The following is a 17,987-nucleotide window of genomic DNA, read 5'->3' as shown; positions in this document are numbered from 1 at the left end:
CGGAGTTGAAAACGGAGCCGTCAAGACGGACAGCTGGACACTTCGGGACTCAAAGTTGCTGCAGTCATGATGACCGATTACATGGCGTCATCATATTTTTTTGTTATTTTTATTTATAACAGCAAAACATTTACAAATAAAACAGAATACAGTTTCTACAAACTGTAATTCCTTTTTAAACAATAAGAGAGAATTATGAATAAAATACATAACAAATGCATGAGAGAAATAAGAGGAAATGAGAGGTTAATATAAACATAAAAACGAACAGGTCTATTAAATACAAAGCAATAAGCATAAATTCTAGGAGTTAAACATCAATCTTTAGGCTAATACTTCTTGTTTAAATATGCTAAAAAAGGGTTTACATATATGTACATTTATAGATATAAAAATTTCCAATGTAAAAAGCAAAACAAGGTGTTTTGATTAGGTCTTAATAAATGACATTATTTTGGATAATGAATGAATTTTCAAAAAAGCATTTTAATCCAAAAAGATTGTGTTGAAAAGAACAAAAGGTAAAATAAGTGAGCTATGTAGAAGTTTTCTAGAAAGAGCAGGTAGTCTATAAACTGCTAGACAGGAAATAAAATAGATATTTATATTATAATAATAAAACCATTTTATAATTATTAAATAAAATAGTTCATGGAGATGAATGCAGTAAATAGTCTGTATAAAAAAAAAAGTTAAAAATAAACCTGCGCAAACAAGCTAACCTTTATAACCAGATTATTTAACAAAAGATGATTACTGCAGTAAAATATTGGTAGTCTTTTAATAAGCAAGATGTGTACAGGATAGAGAGTGTGTAAAAAGTGAATTGTTTGTTTTGAAACTTTTGAATCGGAATTTGTCCAATTATAAACCCGAAATACACGTGTTTGTTGTCATGTGGTGAACTCGGCCAATCGTGTAATATCGGTGTCGTCATCAAAGCTCCTGCAGTCGCTCTTCAGAAGCTGCACGGTCTGAGTTTGCCATCTGATCTCGGAGCGCTGTCGCGGTACTTTGATGCCACATGTGACAGTCACGTGGCGTCGGCGCAGCATCAATCCGGACAAGATTTCTAACCAGAATGCACCGCTTTAAGACAGATTTCGATCGATCTGCGCAGTGCTGCATGAAGTCGAACGCACCTAATGACTCCTTCACTGGCCAACAGTAATACAAGATTCTGGCAGCGCAGCATCTCGTTGTCGGGAAATCACACGTGACGTGAGCTGCTGACCGTGAGCTGTTATCACAGAGAGGGAGGGAGCGCGCCCTACTTAATGATAGACGCGCGTGCGTCTACATTAGTGAACAGAACCTGCATATGTTGCGAGTAACAGGTAATACAGTTGCAAATAATATTCTGTTTGTGATCGTTTGGGAGCCGCGCGCAAAGAATGAACAGCACTTAGCAGTCAAAATGAAACCGAAAGTGTGCACTTTATTTAAATGATCATATCACATTTTAGAGTTATGATTATGACAAGCATTTGATATGTTTTTTCTTTTATAGCGAACACACAGTTGTGCATAAAAATAAATGTTTACAATGTCAGTATAAGTACTCCAGCCTATATAATGTTGAAAATAATCTGATAATGGCAAATGTCTGATTTTACCAGTAAATAAAATTGCCCAATATGACAGATTGAAAGCATATATCTTAATCCTAATAATTTAACATCAGAATTATTATAAGTAGAACAGAATTATTTATAGAAGCCAGTAGACCTACACACAATATTATTATCGATGTTGTGCCAAATGTTTGTTTTTACCATACCTTTATTTTACATCTACAGAATCTTGAGAAAAATCATGATCCTAATTTTAAGCAAAAAAAAAAAAAAATCGCGATTCTCATTTTAGCCAGAATCGTGCAGCTCTACGACACACCCACATACAAACAAACGCACAAACCTATCCAAAATACATTCTGCAAGCGAACGTAACAACCGCAAAGAGGAATGGGCAAAAATTCCCAAAGACAGGTGTACCAAGCTTGTGGCATCATATTCAAAAAGACTTGAGGCTGTATTCGCTGCCAAAGACGCATCAACAAAGTATTGAGCAAAGGCTGTGAATACTGATGTACATGTGAGTTTCAGGTTTTTTATTTTTAATAAATTTGCAACAATTTCAAAAACTTCTTTCACATTGTCATCATGGGGTATTGTGTGTAGAATTGTGAGGAAATAGTCGGTGCCAGTGGTGTAGTGGTTAGTGCGTCGACACATGCACTCCGGCGCTCGCGCTGACTCGGGTTCGATTCTGCCTCGCGGTCCTATGCCGATCCTTCCCCTTTCTCTGCTCCCCATGCTTACCTGTCAATTCTCTCTACTGTCCTATTAAAAATAAAGGGGACCCCCCCCCCCTTTTGTGAGGAAATAAATTAATTTAATCCAGGGTTTTTCAAAGTCTAAGACAGTGGACCTCCCTTTTGACACAACTTATCCATTGGTGCCCCCCTCCTCCCAAACACACACACACGCACACGCACACAAACACACACACACACACACACATATATATATATATAGTATATATAAAGACACAGACAGATGTCAGACTGTTAACTCACTTTTATCATCATTTGCATGAAAGTGCAATTATTTACAGAGTAATAAGTATTTTAATATAACATTTTTAAAACTAGGATGATGGTTCAATATGAATAGAACAGATCCAAGAACTGTCCATCCCAGTCAAAACAGTCGAAGTTTTGCGGGTCTCATGCTGGCATTAGCCAAAATATTTTGACAAACCACACATAAAGGTTGTGGTTCATCAGCTGGTCCTGTCCACGTAAATCCTAAACTCAAATACTGATCATCATATCGTCGTCTTTTGGGTTTAAGCCCTGAACTTGAAGGCTTTTGTGGCGAGGGGGCGTGGCCGAGAGCCGTGGGAACGGAGTGAGGCCACCGCGTAAGTGGATACCCCTGCGGTGCGCACCTGCCTCGGATCCCACGGAAGGAGCTCTGGATCATAAAAGGAGGAACGAGGACAGAGGAAGCCGAGAGAGCACCGGGCCCGGACATATTTTACTTTTGGTTTCAGTTTGTTTTGGTTTAGACTGTTATTAATAAATCATTTTAAAACTGCGTCGGTTCTCCGCCTCCTTCTTCCCGGCGGCCAAAGGGCGGTGAACCTCATTACAGCTTTGAATCGGGGGGTTCTCAGAAACCGACCCATTGTATTAGCAGGCATATACCTGTATTGGCGGGCTTGCCAAACAGAAGCGAATTCACAGCTATGGCCTTCTGGGTAAAAAGGTTTTCTTATATTTGACGTATTTTTTTTTTTGCTTTGTTTAATTAAAACGTTTAAATATAATAAAAATACATATAATAATTAAACCTAATTATATTTTTATTATATTATATTTTTTCCCATGCCTCCCCTGACATGCTCTGGCGCCCCCCAATCCCCTGTAATTCACTGTACATGTATGCTATACTTTGACTTTGCATTTCAATTTATACATTAATTGCACTCAGGGCTCACAAAATCTGGTAGCCCTAAGTCCCGGGGCTATTGTTTTCAACAGTATCAGGATGCAGCCTTTATGATGCAAGCTGAGATTGCATCACTCAGCGATGCAATGTCAGACACATTGCACTCAATAGAGTGTGTGACATCACTGTGACGGGTAGGGTTAGGAGTGGGGTTAGGTGAGCGCATTAAAAAGCATCGGATGCAGCTCAGAGTGCACAGCACTGAGTCTGCAGCCAGATCCCTATCATTGTTTTTTCAGTCAGGCTACCAAAATCTAATCTAATCAAATCTTCCCTCAAAAAAATATAATCTCCCCTAATGCAATGTTTCCCAAGCTTCTTCCTAAAGGTACACCAACAGTACACATTTCCAGCTTCTTTCTAATCAATCACACCAAAATCAACTCATCAGGACATCAGAAGAGACTTCAAAACCTAAAGTTAAGGGGTCAGATAAGGGTGACATCCAAAATATGCAGTTTATGTGCCTCTAGAACAGGGTTGGGAAGCACTGCCCTAATTTTGTTGATGCATGTAAAAAAAAACGATCAATATTCTAACTATGGTCTGCTTGTGCAAATATTCTTCTAGTTTCTAGTTAAACACACTGCGACTAGTCAAACTAACAAATACAACGACCTGCGCTGAAGCAGAATGCAAGACAAGACTAAGATGGTGGGAAGTGCGAGCTAAAAGAAACTTCACAAGCTGCTGCCTACGTCTCTTCAGCCCCTGTCTCATGCTTTATGTTTTTCAGCTCTTCCACCATTCAGTGCAATTCAGTGCAAAAAAAAAAAAAAAAACGATCATAAGCTCTTATTCTGTGTTGTTGGTTGACATGCTGTCAGCAGCCAAAGCGCTATGATTTTTCTGTGGGTATAAGGGTATTATTAGGCTCGACATGAGGCAGCCGCAACAGCAACTTGATGAAAGACACCAAAGTACACTTAGAAGAGAAATTTAATGGAATAAACAACTCGTCCAGCAAATAATACACTGCATCATACTAATCTTGGGTTCTTTGTATTTGTAATGTTACAATGCAACCTGTTGTAATAAAAGAATGGGAAAAGATATGGGTTCATCATTTCAAAGCAGCTTCAAATGTGGCTCATAAAATTCTATATAAAAAAGGTATTATTAAATATATATAGTATTTGGATATATATACACACACTGTAAAAAACAAAATCACCATTTGTTCAGCACACTGTACTTTTTCTGTCATATACACTTTAAGAATTGACTACATAAAAATATATGGTATGTCAACAATAGTCGGTAAAATGTTATGTCTACATGTTTTTTGTCCAGAGTTTTCTGGACAAACATTTTTGTGTTGAACAGGAGCAACTTAATTATCAGTTGCTTGAAAGAGGGGTGACACAGTGGTGCAGTTGGTAACACAGTCGCCTCACAGCAAGAAAGTCGCTGGTTTGAGACCCGGCTGGGTTGCAGCTGGAAGGGCATCCACTGTGTAAAACATATGCTGATGGTTCATTCCACTGTGATGACCCCTAATAAATAAAAGGACTAAGCCAAAGGAAAATGAATGGATGAAATAGTAATTTTATGTTCATTTTTAAGTAAAATGATTAAAAACAGGATGATATGCTAACTAGAACTAATTAATTATTGAGCAAATTTGAAAAAAATCATCCACTGAACAGAAAAAAAAATTATTGACCCAATAACAGTAACTGTTGCTTCATTTGATGTGACAAGAATATCTTTATTAGTAAAATACAATATTTAACATTGCATTAATAAACAAAATTATGTTAGCTGAACAAAAAATTGTTACTGAGAAAAACAAAAAAAAACTGTTGTTGAGACAACTCAAAGCTCTTGCTGCATCAAGTTGCCTTATTTTTTGTTTTCTCAACAATTTATTTTTTACAGTGTATATATATATATATATATATATATCAAATAGAAAATACTGAAAATATCTATAAAAAAAAAACAACATCAGCACAACATTTCCTCTTCAAGCAAAAGTCTAAGTTTAATGTGACTTGCCTTGGCACCAAGCATATCTTGAACAGTTTTTTTTTTCTAATTGTCCTGACATTTTCTGAAATAATGTGCTAAATGTACTATCAGGCTTCTTTTAGCACTTTTCAGAGTCCTTTTTTAGGTTTAGTCTCATCTCCTTTATATTTATCTCCAGGTGATCTTAGGGCTCCTTGATTTTGGGAAAAATCATAATCACTATTATTTTGGTCATAATTGTAATCCAGATTATTCAAAACGATTACTGTTTAAGTCAAAACTATTAGCGGTCTTGAGAATTAAAAAAAAAAAAAAAATTCCCAAATTATGTTTAACAGAGCAAATAATTTTAACAGTATTTCCTAAAATATTTTTTCTCCTGGCGAAAGTCTTATTTGTTGTATTTCGGCTAGACTAAAGCCGGTTTAAATATTTTGAAACCTATTTTAAGGTCAATATTATTAGCCCCTTTAGGCAATATATATTTTTTATTGTCTGCAGAAGAAACTACTGTTATACAATGACTTGCCTAATTACCCCAATTAAGCCTTTGAATCACACTTTGTATTTTGAAAAATATCTAGTCAAATATTATGTGCTGTCTTGATAGCAAAAATAAAATAAATCATTAACTAGAAATGAGTTATTTAAACTATTATGTTTAGAAATGTGCTGAAAAAAAAACCTTCTTTCCATTTAACAGGAATTGGGGGAAAAAAGTTGCTAATATTCAGAAAAGCTAATAATTCTGACTTGAACTGTATACAGTTATTTTCCTCCCTGCAAAGAAAAAGAGAAATAAATACAAAAGAATAGAAATATAAAACAAACTGTGCTTTTAGCATCTTCACTATAAGAAAAACACTTTAGCTACAAAAGTCCTTCAGTCAAGAGCAGTGAGGGATTTTCTCCTTTTGTTATTTGAATAATAATGACTGAAACTGGCGGCAGCAGGAACAGTGCGCTGTCACTTACATGGTTTCGATTTCACATTTCTTTTGATCCTTAACTCGTTTATTACACAAATAAGGGTTAACATGAATAATCACTAAACACCTCATTTTGACACCTATTTGACCATTAAAGCGCTCATATTAAGATGACTTTAGATGCTCTGCTCGTCACAGTGTGCGAATGAGACAGAATGCTGACCGCATGCTTCTGACTGTGTGTGCGGCCGCACACACACACACAGGAGCATGCAGTTTAGTTCGTGCTTTCAAGAGGAACAAATGTTTACAACTGGAAAGGGGGCGGTAAATAATTGAATAATCGTTTATCTCGATTAATGGTTTTTCATAATCGTTAGAAGCCAAAATCTAAATCAGATTTTCGATTAATTGCACAGCCCTACGTGATCTCATACAGCCTCTATATTATTCAGGTCTGGGCCCTGTGGAGGACATTTCATCACTGTCTGTTTTTCTTCAGCTGTTTTCTCTCCCCAAATAAGATCTCTCTGCTATTAGTAGATCATTTTAATGCTGAAAGTAAAAACTATTATCACAGACTTTTCAACATTCACAATTCCATCAATTCAGACAATATTGTTAACAACACTGATAGAAATGCAGCTCAAACAGAACAAACAGCCTCTCTTCAACAATGTCTTAAACAATTAAACCAAAACAATTCAAACTTCTATCCTAACAAACCATAGATCAACTGAAAGATCATTTATTCACCAATGTTTCAATTGTCCTGACATTTTCTCAGATAACTTGCTGTGTATGGGGTATATGCCTGAAGCATGCTAATAGGACTTTTAATTTGCTAGTAACCGCGGTTAAGCGATTCCAGTGAACTGTTTGCCATTGCAAAAAGGGTGCGTTTAAGGTCAGTTTTCTTTCAAAATCAGCGATTTAACCAAAGATCAACAATTAAACCAAAATAATTAAAACTTTAACCTAGCCTCTATCCTAACAAACCATACATCAACTCAAAGTTCATTTATTCACCCTGTATAAATCTCAATAGTAGAAAAGACAAAAAATATGTACATTTATGACTGCTTTTGTGGTAAAGGCTCACATATTTCCATTATACCATCAGAAAAACAATAGATTTATTGTTGGCCTAAAACCTTTGCACAGTACTGTATATATGCATTCAGTCAATTTGCGTTGAATAACATGCTTTGAGGCACTTCAAAGGACCTTTAATAAGTTATTGCTGCACAAACAATATAATTGAAGCTTTTTGTTTTCCGTCTTTAGCGCAGAACTGTTTATCAACACTATAGCAGAGTATATGATTAGAGACACCATCTTTAACCTCAGTCTGCATTTCCGCATCCCATTTTCTATGTTTTTTTTTCACCTCCTCTCAAATCTGTTATATAAATCTCCTAATCATCCTCTCTCAGATTTGTGCTTTAATTGCCCGACTGCAGCGATCTGTTCGCTAAAACGTTTCACTGTGGGAATGAAATGAATCCAACGAGAACAAACCAAAACAAATTTTAAAGATGATACAAAAAAAGAGCTGGTAAAAAAAGACTGAAATTTGGGAAATGATCTCTGATGAGCCTCTCAGCAGGAGAATCAACCTCCCTGTTTCTCTGATTAATTCATCTGCTCGACTATACACTTTTCTCCTTGATATATTTTCATTCTTCTCATTTCTGATTCCTCCACGTCCACTTTGTTCTTTAAGAAACAATGCATCGGAGACATTGAAACAGTAAAATGTACACACTTGACTCTCTCAGTAATAAAAGCTGACCTTGTGCTCCTTAAGCAAATAAAATACTGAATAGAGGCTTCGAATGAGTCTTTCTTTAACTGGGGAATATTGTAGCTTCTAAATGAGCTGGAATGGCCTCTTTGTGCTTGAAGAGCAAAGGCTGTGATTTGTATGAATCTCTTGAAGGTGAAGTGGGTCGTTTTCTGCTCACTGGCTAGACATAAAACAGATTGTCTTTACTTAAACTAGTCGATAGGTACTATTTCTGTTTCCTTTTTTGACAGAAGTCTTTCAATCTAATATGGAAGCTTGTTCAGTCACTGACGTTTTTTCTAAACGTTTTTTTTTTTTTATAAAAATTTGTATATATAAAAAATGACATTTTTGAGAGAGATGCTAATGGTTTAATCCAGTACAATGATTTATGCTAAGCTATGCTAAAAGTGCTCACACCAGACCAGGGGCCTCATGTACGAAGACTTGCGTTGAAATCGTACTAAAACATTGCGTACGCACAAAGCTGTAAATGTGCGTACGTATTAAAAAATTCAGATGTATGAAACACTGCGTACGCGGAATCACACGCATATTCTCTTTGTACATCCGAATGAACGTGAAACTGAGCGCACGTGCACGAGCGCAAAACCCCTCCCTGCCTCCTCCCCCATTTGAATATGCTAATATACTTTGGCAAAACCCACCGAAAAAGCAATGGCAAAAGCAAGCAAAAACCGAAACTTTGAACAGAATGTGAATTGGAGGTGCTGCTTTTGGAGGTAGAACGGAGAAAAACGGTGTTATTTGCAAGTTTGTTCTCCGGGAGTGGGAGAGTTTAGCTGACGCGGTTAACACAGTTGGGTCTAAACATCGTACTGAGTGGATTAAAAAAAGAAATGGTGCGATGTAAAGCTGTAAAATTTTGTAGTGTCTTTAACAGTGTGTGTGGCGTAGCTCGTAAAAGGCATGGCAACATGATTTGACACGTTCGAGCATGAACTTGGTCCGAATCCTGCGTCTGATGAAGACGTTCTTCTTTTTTTCCCCAGCTACATATCAGATTTTGCCTACTCTTCATCACAAGGAAGACGAGTATGAGTCATTAATAAATCTAAGCATCATATTTTATTTGCTCATTTATTGAATGGAAATGTTTCTGATTCACGTATGCAAATTCGTCTTCAGATGGTGCCTTTATAGCAATGTGCGTGCAGTCGATCGCTCCAATTACATTGGGAAAACCAGCGACCGCTGCAAATTGCGCTTTAATGTTTGACTGGTCAACTGCATGATATGGAAACCTTATTTACCTGCTAGACATGTGGATGAACCTGTCCCATACAGCTGCCCTTACACGGTTTAAAGAAACTTTGTAGTGTGCAATTTAACACAACTGCCTCCAGGAGTCGCCAATGGAAATAAACCAAACACACACAAGAAATGAACGTACGCCAGGCATGAAGATGATGTGGACCAACGCACATTCTCACGTTCATTTCATCGTTAGTAAATCCAAACGTGACCGTTAAATCTGGGGTATGCAAAGTTTTTGTGCATACGCAGCGTTGAGGCCCCTGGAGATTGGCTGAATGTATTCAAAAACGGTAAAACTAGACTCTATGGGAGATGTGAAATAAGACTATTTCTGCTCAAAAAGTGGAACGTTTATTCATTCAATCATTTTCCTTATTTATTATTTAAATCATTCATTCATTTATTTTATTTTCGGCTTAGTCCCTTTATTAATCTGGGGTTACCACAGCGGAATGAACCGCCAACTTTTCCAGCATATGTTTTACGCAGCGGGTGCCCTTCCAGCCGCAACTCAGTACTGGGAAACACACACACTCATACACTACGGTCAATTTTACAGTACCCAATTCACCTATACCGCATGTCTTTGGACTTGTGGGGGAAACCGGAGCACCCGGCGGAAACCCACGCAAACATGGGAAGAACATACAAACACTACACAGAAATGCCAACTGACCCAGCCGGGGCTCGAACCAGCGTCCTTCTTGATGTGAGGCGATCATGCTACCCATTGTGCCACCATGACGCCCCTATTTACATCAGTAAAAGCAGCTTTTTGTTTATAGCACAGCATAGCATAGCAAAAATGTGATTTACTATTCCTCCAAGGCCATTTTATTGTAAAAAAAACGTGTTAAAGAGACAGTTCACCCTTAAAATGAAATCTCTATATAAATTTTTACAGTAAATTAAATGTAGTTATTGGCTTTTTTTCCACATACACTCTTGCATAAGTCCGATGCATAAAATAATCATGTTTTTTCAACAGAAAACTATTATAAAAGTAAATAACTGCATTTGGGTAAGCATGTTTTCACACAGCATACCCTAGCTAAACCTTAAAGCTAACAGACACATATACTAAAAGCCACATAGACTCGTCTGACATCCAACGCATCCAATATGTCACGTTAAACAACCCACGATTCAGTTGCTCCAGCTACAAATCCAATAGGAAAGTTGCTGCTAGCTCATGCATCAAAGTCAGCGCTCATGTTTGGCCTTGAGTTTGGCCTCCTAGCAGCGGAAACGGTCAAGTTCAGCTCCGTCTCGGAGACAGTTTGCCCTCCACTCAGCCATAACTGATTCACTATGCAGTTCTCTGGATGGTACACAGGTAAACGGCACGTCGTGATGAACAGCAACAGTGACAACAGCATGTCCTGGCCCATCGGATAAACATTTACTCGGATACAGTGTCAGCGCAGTGACAGGCAGAGGAGCGGATGCAACATTTATGAGGTGCGCTCTCTGAATCTCGTGTTGGTTTAGCGCCAGACTCTTTAAAGCCTTGTGTTCTGTATAAGCAGCTGGCAGACTTACTCAGTGTGAATCGCAGTTAATGTGACCTATCCAGCGCAGCTCATTACCGCAGAGCGAGCGCGAGCATCTGTGTTTTTTAAGCGCATGCCTGTGTCTGTGCATGTGTTACTAAATGTGACCACCGAGCATGTAATTGCAATTTTTTTTTCTTTCCTTCCTGGTGACATCTAATAATTACTGTCCAAATCCCACGTTTAATAAACTCGGAGGTAATGCAATAGCCTTGATTTATTCATAATAGAATCTTCCATGGCGACGAGAGAAGTGTGGGCATGCTGAAAATGTACTGAAACAAAAAAATTAGCCAGACCTAAAAGGGATACTTCTTTTTTTTTTCCATCATTTACTCACATTCTAGATGCTTCAAATGTATATGCATAGCTTTTTTTAGTCACAAAAGAAAACATTTTTTTGAAGGCATTGAGTGTTCGGACAATAAAGCGCATTTTTTCATGATATTTTCTTTGGTGTTCCAGAGATAAAAGAAAGTCAAAAAGGCTCAAAACAACACAAGAACGCTCAAAGTGATCATATTTTTAGTGAACTACAGTATAACATGAAAATGCTTGACGCATCAGTGCATGTTATTTATTTAATTCTTTTTTTCAAAGCTGCATTTCTATTTTATTTATGTCATAAAGTCACATATCCCAGGGTTCCCACATACCTGAATTTAAGGGTGCTTTCACACTAATCACTTTTGGCCCGCACCCAGGTTCATTTGACGTCAGAGTATGGTCATCCCTTTATTTTATTTATTTATTTTTTTACTTTTTTTTAACAAGAACCAGCATGTAGTTTTATTATACAACAAAATCACTTCGCACGAAACACCAAAGCACATTTTTTTGAGCTGTTGACAGTCGTTGATGTGTCCCACACTGCTAAAAACACTATTAGGACACATATATTTCACTAAAAAGGGAAAATTGCGCTGTTTCGAGCATATTCGTACCTCCGGTTTGAAACTAAAATTTAAGACCATGAGATCTTAGCATGTATTCCAGCATGTAGACTGGACGTCTGTACCTATGTAGGAGTGTGCTGCATTTATTCATGAGTAAGACTTGGCTCAAACCAGTCAGTGCGCTCTATTGTGCAACATCATTAATATTCATTAATGTTACAGTGTTCAGACGGCAGAAACGCATCGTTGTGTTGCTAAAACAAGCGTGCTGTGTTGCTTTTATAATTTGCTGCAGTGAAGGTTTTGTTTTCATTTTCCCTCTATGAGAGCGCAGCTGGACTCACGTGTGAATTACAGTGCACGCGACGCTCGACAACAATTCATGTCTAAGGAACATTGTTGAGAGCTTTTCTCATCTGGAAAAGGTGAAATCAGGATTTGCTGCTCGTCTCCTCTTAATAAAGATGCGGCTCTAGTTGCTGTTGATTGTCCTTTCTCTACAGATTTGGTAAGCGAGCGACCTGTGGTCTTTGTTTATTCAGATGGCAAAGTTAGTTCATATCGAACTAACTATTACACCGAGTTAGCACATGTTAGCACCACAATCAAACTTACCATCGTGTAGGATTTTCACCGCATTTTTTTACGCAGCGGATGCCCTTACATCTCTGGGAAAGTGTCCTAACCAACACATGCAATTTCTATTTTAGAAACAGCTTGTATTTCTCACAGGTGAACAATGATCACCTCAGGTACTCCCCGTGTGCTTTATTCAGTGTTAAATGCTAACAGTGTGAGTTTTAATGCCATTTTACCTGACATTTATTGTCATACTAAAAAAAGCAGCAGCAGATAGTTCACCTCAGATCTTGAAAATAAAATAAACTACTTGAAAATGAACTTTAGAACTGCAAGTGCAAGCCTGCAAATATCAAGCCTTCAGCATGTACAATGTTTAAGAGGTTTAATATGTATTAATAAAATTATAAGCCTTACCTTTTCACTGGAGTGCAGTGAGTGCACTATTCTGTGCTTCAGAATGTAATTAAATTTCTGTCGTGTTTCGTCTGGTGCAAAGAACCCAATTGCTTTTTATTCCAAATCTCCTCACTTAGTGTGTTGTTATGACACAGGGTTACAATGTAACTGGCTCACTTAATGTTTACGTTTGTAACATTTATATTATTTGCTAATTAATAACCTCGTGTGAAACTCTGAATCTGTGTCTCATTTCAGGGCTGCTACTGTTGCATTTTCGGTCACAGACACACACTTTGAGAGCCTTTCTGACTAAATGAATCAAAAACGCTGTTTTCCATGAAGGCAACCCAAGGTGCTGAAATACATTTGGCTAAACTGGCAGTAGACCAAAACAAACCAAAACAAAGACAGCCGTTCCAGCATGTTACACATTTTCAAAGCAGAATATTTGACTTCAGCATTGTTTTTCAGATAAACAAGAGTGTTCACTTAGCATGTTTCTTAAAAATCTGCAAACATATTATAGTATTTTTATGCTTTAGAAGAGTCAAAAACTTACACACAGCACCTTTAAGTACAGTAAAGTTGTTTGACTTGAAATTAATTGTGCTTTAAAAAGTCCTTGAATCTGCTGTTCATGAAAGAGTGGAAACCATGTCTCCTTTATATCTCAAATTACGCTAGTTTAAATGAATTGCAAACACACAATTTCATCATATAAAAACTAAATTAAATCAGCATGCAAGCATAAATGTTCACCTTACCCGTCCAATTAGCACCGGTTCTGGTCCACTATATTCCTCAATCACAAAAAACTGGTTCCATATCCAGCTTCTTCGGCTACGGGATTGTGAGGGCATCTCATCCAGATTTGGTCCAGTAAGAGTGCTGTGGAAATCCCCACTGCTGTCTGCATCTTGGCTGCCCATCATTATAGTTTGCACTTGCTGTCCATTGTTATTTAACCCAGATGGAGGTTTCAGCGGGATCCCACTGGCATCTGATGGCCCATCCAGTGCACTGGCAAGTGGTAGTCGTTTTTCATCTTGGTTAGATTCAGTTTCTTCAACTAAAGGACTATATTGTGATATTTTGGAGTTGATTGGAGTGATTTTTGGGATATCTTTGGATTTGGGATAATTAATTGTGAAATGTGGAGTAGAATCTGTGTTCACACTTGGGTTAAACCATGAAACTGGAGTCACTTTGATTTTAACTGCAGTTTTTTCTGACTTGATATCCTGTACTGCAGGAGTTAATTCAGAAGGTACAAAACGATCTTGAGATATTTTGGAGTTCAGACTAAAAGTTGATACAGTTGTCTTTGTGATTTCTGGGATATTTGTGGATTTGGGATAATGATTACTTATCAAATCTGGATTAGAATCTGTTTTCACACTTGTGTCAGACAACGAATCTGGAGTGGCTTCAATTTCAACTTGAGATTTTCTAGATATTCTGAAGCCCTGGCTATGATATGGTACTGTTGTCTTTGTGATTGCTGGGATCATTTTAGATTTGGGATCATAATTACTAAAAATATCTGTATTAGAATGTGTATTCACACTGGGACTTGGAGTCGCTCCCATTTTGACCTGAGATATTGCAGACATTCTGAAGTCCTGGCTATGATATTGTAATGTTTTCTTTAGGATTTCTAAAATATTTTTGGATTTGGAATTATGATTATTTATAACATCTGGATTAAAATATGTGTTCACACTTGTTTCAGACAAGGAAACTGGAGTCACTCCAATTTCAACTTCAGATATTCTAGATATTCTGAAGTCCTGGCTATTATATGATACTGGTGGCTTTGTGATTTCTGGTACATCTTTGAATTTGGGATTATAATTGGGCATAAAATCTGGAGCAGATTCTGCATTCACACTTGCATCAGAAACCGGAGTCACTGCAATTTCAGCTCCACGTCTTTCAATTTCTTCAACCTGGGTTTTTTTCGGTTTTGATACAATTTCCCGTAGTGCAGGAGATAACTCAGATAAAACAAAATGACCTTGATATATTTTAGATAGTTTGGAATCCTGGCTATTATTTGCAACAGTTATCTTGCTAATTTCTGGAATATCTTTGGATTTGGGATCATGATTACTTACAATATCTGTGTCCACACTTGTTTTAGACAAGGAAACTGGAGTCACTCCAATTTCAACTTCAGAATATCTAGAATATCTAAAATTCTGGCTATTATATGATACTGTTGTCTTTGGGATTTCTGGTACATCTTTGAATTTGGAATTATAATTATGAATAAAATGTGGAGCAGAATCTGTGTTCACACTTGCACCAGAAAATACCATTTTCTGTCCTGATGGAGTAAATTTAGGGGGAACAAATTGATCTTGAGATATTTCAGATAGTTTGGAGTGTTGGCTATTATATGCTACAGTTGTCTTGGTAATTTCAGGGATATCTTTGGATTTGGCATCATAATTACTTAAAACATCTAGATTAGAATCTGTGTTCACACTTGTTTTAGACAAGGAAACCGGAGTCACTTCAGTTTCAACTTCAGATATTCTAGATATTCTGAAGTCCTGGTTATTATATGATACAGTTGTCTTTCTGATTTCTGGAATAAGTTTGGATTTGAGATAATGGTTATATTTAATATCTGGATTAGAATCTGTGTTCACACTTGTTTCAGACAACGAAACCGGAGTCACTCCAATTTCAACTACAGATATTCTGAAGTCCTGGCTATTATATGATACTGTTTGTGTCTTGGTGTTTTCTGTGACATCTTTAGATTTAGGTTGATAACTATGCATAAAAAGTGAAGTAGAATCTGCGTTCACACTTGTGTCAGAAACAGGAGTCACTGAGATTTCAGCTCCACTCTTTGCAATTTCTTTAATCTGTGCATGACGCAGTCCTGATACAGACTCCATAGCATCTTTGTTGCTTTGTAAGATCCTCACATTATCCTTATTTTTCCATGCTAATCGCAAATGTGGTGTTCCTGCTTTGTTGGCAAATGTCATCTCGCTTTGTTCTAGACCTTCTTCCTGACTGTCTTTCCTTGCAGTTGGCAAACGCTCCTCTCTCTTCCATCTTCTCAAATGAGTACTACTTCCCCCAAGCTCAAAGCAGATGCACAGAAAGAGCAACGCTGCCCAGATACGGCCACTCATAGTGCCTTGCGTCTTTATTAGTCACAATGTTTGCCACGAGGGGAAAAACAATAAGACCGACCTTCACTCACACTCTGTCTCTCTGTGTGGGCGACGGCTCCATTCATCTCCTCTTTTTAATTCCTTGTTCTTCACAAAGCTCGGTGGTCATTTAGCATCTTATCCGCTTTTGTGGATTATACTTCTCTCTTTGCGTCCGGTTTAAACACAGAAGGTGATTCCCATGGTTTGGGTTTGATCGGACAAACCTGTTCAAAGAGATAAGGGGATGAGAATCAGTGCTGATCATGAGCAAGTGTAATTTGCTGTTGGGATTACTGAAAAACTAGCACGGTTTCAATTAGGTAACAGTTTGGGTTCTGCGCAGAGAATCATGGGTACTTGTCTAGCCAGGGTTCATAAAACTTTCAATCACTTAAAATCTGGGACTGCTCCAAAGAAGCCTTTGCACAAGCACGCCATAAATAAAGACCTGAGCCGTTATGTTCCATTACTTCTCCAAAATGAGGATTTTGAAATATTTAGGAGCGTTCAAAATGATTCATGGGTTTGTTTGCATGTTCCGTGTACTTACTATAATAATAACAATAAATTACATACAATTACATGTATACAACCTAACCCATGTTCAATCCATAGCCATTTAAGAAGGACAGTTGAAGTCAGAATTATTAGCCGCCCCCCCCCCCCCCTGTATATACCAATTTTTCCCCCAATTTCTTTTTTTTTAAAAAGAGATTTTTCTTTCAACACAGTTCTAAACAAGATAGTTTTAATAACTATTTCTAAAAAATTTCTAATAACTATTTTTTTTTTAATCATTGCCATGATGACTGATGACAGTACATAATATCAAAAAGGTATCCCCATCCGCTGAATTGGCTCTATCACTGCCTCTCCACTCCTCCAATAGCTGGTGTGTGGTGAGCGCACTGGTGCTGTTGTCCTGTGGCTGCCGTCACATCATCCAAGTGGATGCTGCACACTGGTGGTGGTGTGAAGAGACCCCCCCTCATGATCGTAAAGCTCTTTGGGTGTCTTGCCATACACATAAATGCGCTATATAAATACACATTACATGATATTTTACAATATATTTTTCAAGATACTAGTATTCAGAATAATGTAAGGCTGGGCATTCACAATATCATGTTTCATATCATTCGGTATCGATAGTTCTTGAATATTTTTTCACAATCCATTTAGAAATATTAGGATTTTTTAAATCTATTTAAGCACTTTATTTTAATTTAACAACATTGCTAAAGCAAATAGTTTTAATAATCAAAAAAAATAAATAAACAAAAATATATTGTCTCGTATGTCTTACCGTACGTTCACACCGAAAGAGGCGAGAGCGTCCAAGGTCGCTCTGGCCGCCTTGGCGACAACGCTCTCTGCCTTCAGCTCCTGCGGCAAGAGCGTCAAAACTCGCTACTTGGATCTCATATTTAAAGGAGCCGTTGCAGCATATCAGTTACATTCCTGCATAAAACATGTTTCTAGCGTGAAAATGTTGCGCACTTCTTATCAAATTCATACAACAATGGAAGATCAAGTTGCGTGTGGTGCGGCTTTGCACTATTTATCCAATATGTGTCCATATGTCTGACATATCCTGAAGCAGCAATACTGTTTTGTACTGTCACATCGCGTGAGATTCCCGCTTTTTTAAGATAAATTTATATAACATTAATGAACATCAGTAACTCGCCAGCAACTTATTTAATGTATGTTCCTGTAGGAAAAAATTGTAAATAATTGGAAATCCGGCGACCGCAATAATCAAACCCTTGGGAACAACTGTGGTCGAAACCAAAGTTCACAGGTCTGTGTTCTCTGAACTGCTATCAAGCGATGGACGTCTTCATTCTGATTGCTTGCCGCCGAAACGCGTCATAGCTCATACCATAAAGC

General features: G+C 37.5%; 1 protein-coding gene across 4 annotated transcripts in view; it reads right to left on the bottom strand.

Moving 5' to 3' along the window:
- The window catches only part of cdh24a (cadherin 24, type 2a), a 210,534-nt gene that overhangs the window by 127,315 nt on the left and 65,232 nt on the right, over nucleotides 1–17,987 (bottom strand). For all 4 annotated transcript variants that reach the window (XR_015523887.1, XR_015523888.1, XM_087307617.1 and 1 more), the window contains one exon: nucleotides 13,680–16,318. Coding sequence is in view for 2 of the 4 variants with exons in the window: in XM_087307617.1 (XP_087163743.1) it covers nucleotides 13,680–16,070 (2,391 nt within the window). In the remaining 2 variants the exon portion in view is untranslated. The remainder of the gene's footprint in view (nucleotides 1–13,679; nucleotides 16,319–17,987) is intronic.

Source organism: Danio rerio, chromosome 23 (genome assembly GCF_052040795.2).
Source record: "Danio rerio strain M-AB ecotype USA chromosome 23, GRCz13ab, whole genome shotgun sequence".
Classification (NCBI taxonomy): Eukaryota; Metazoa; Chordata; class Actinopteri; order Cypriniformes; family Danionidae; genus Danio; species Danio rerio.
The sequence above is the reverse complement of the archived record's forward strand: the minus strand, read 5'-3'. Positions and strand labels throughout refer to the sequence as shown.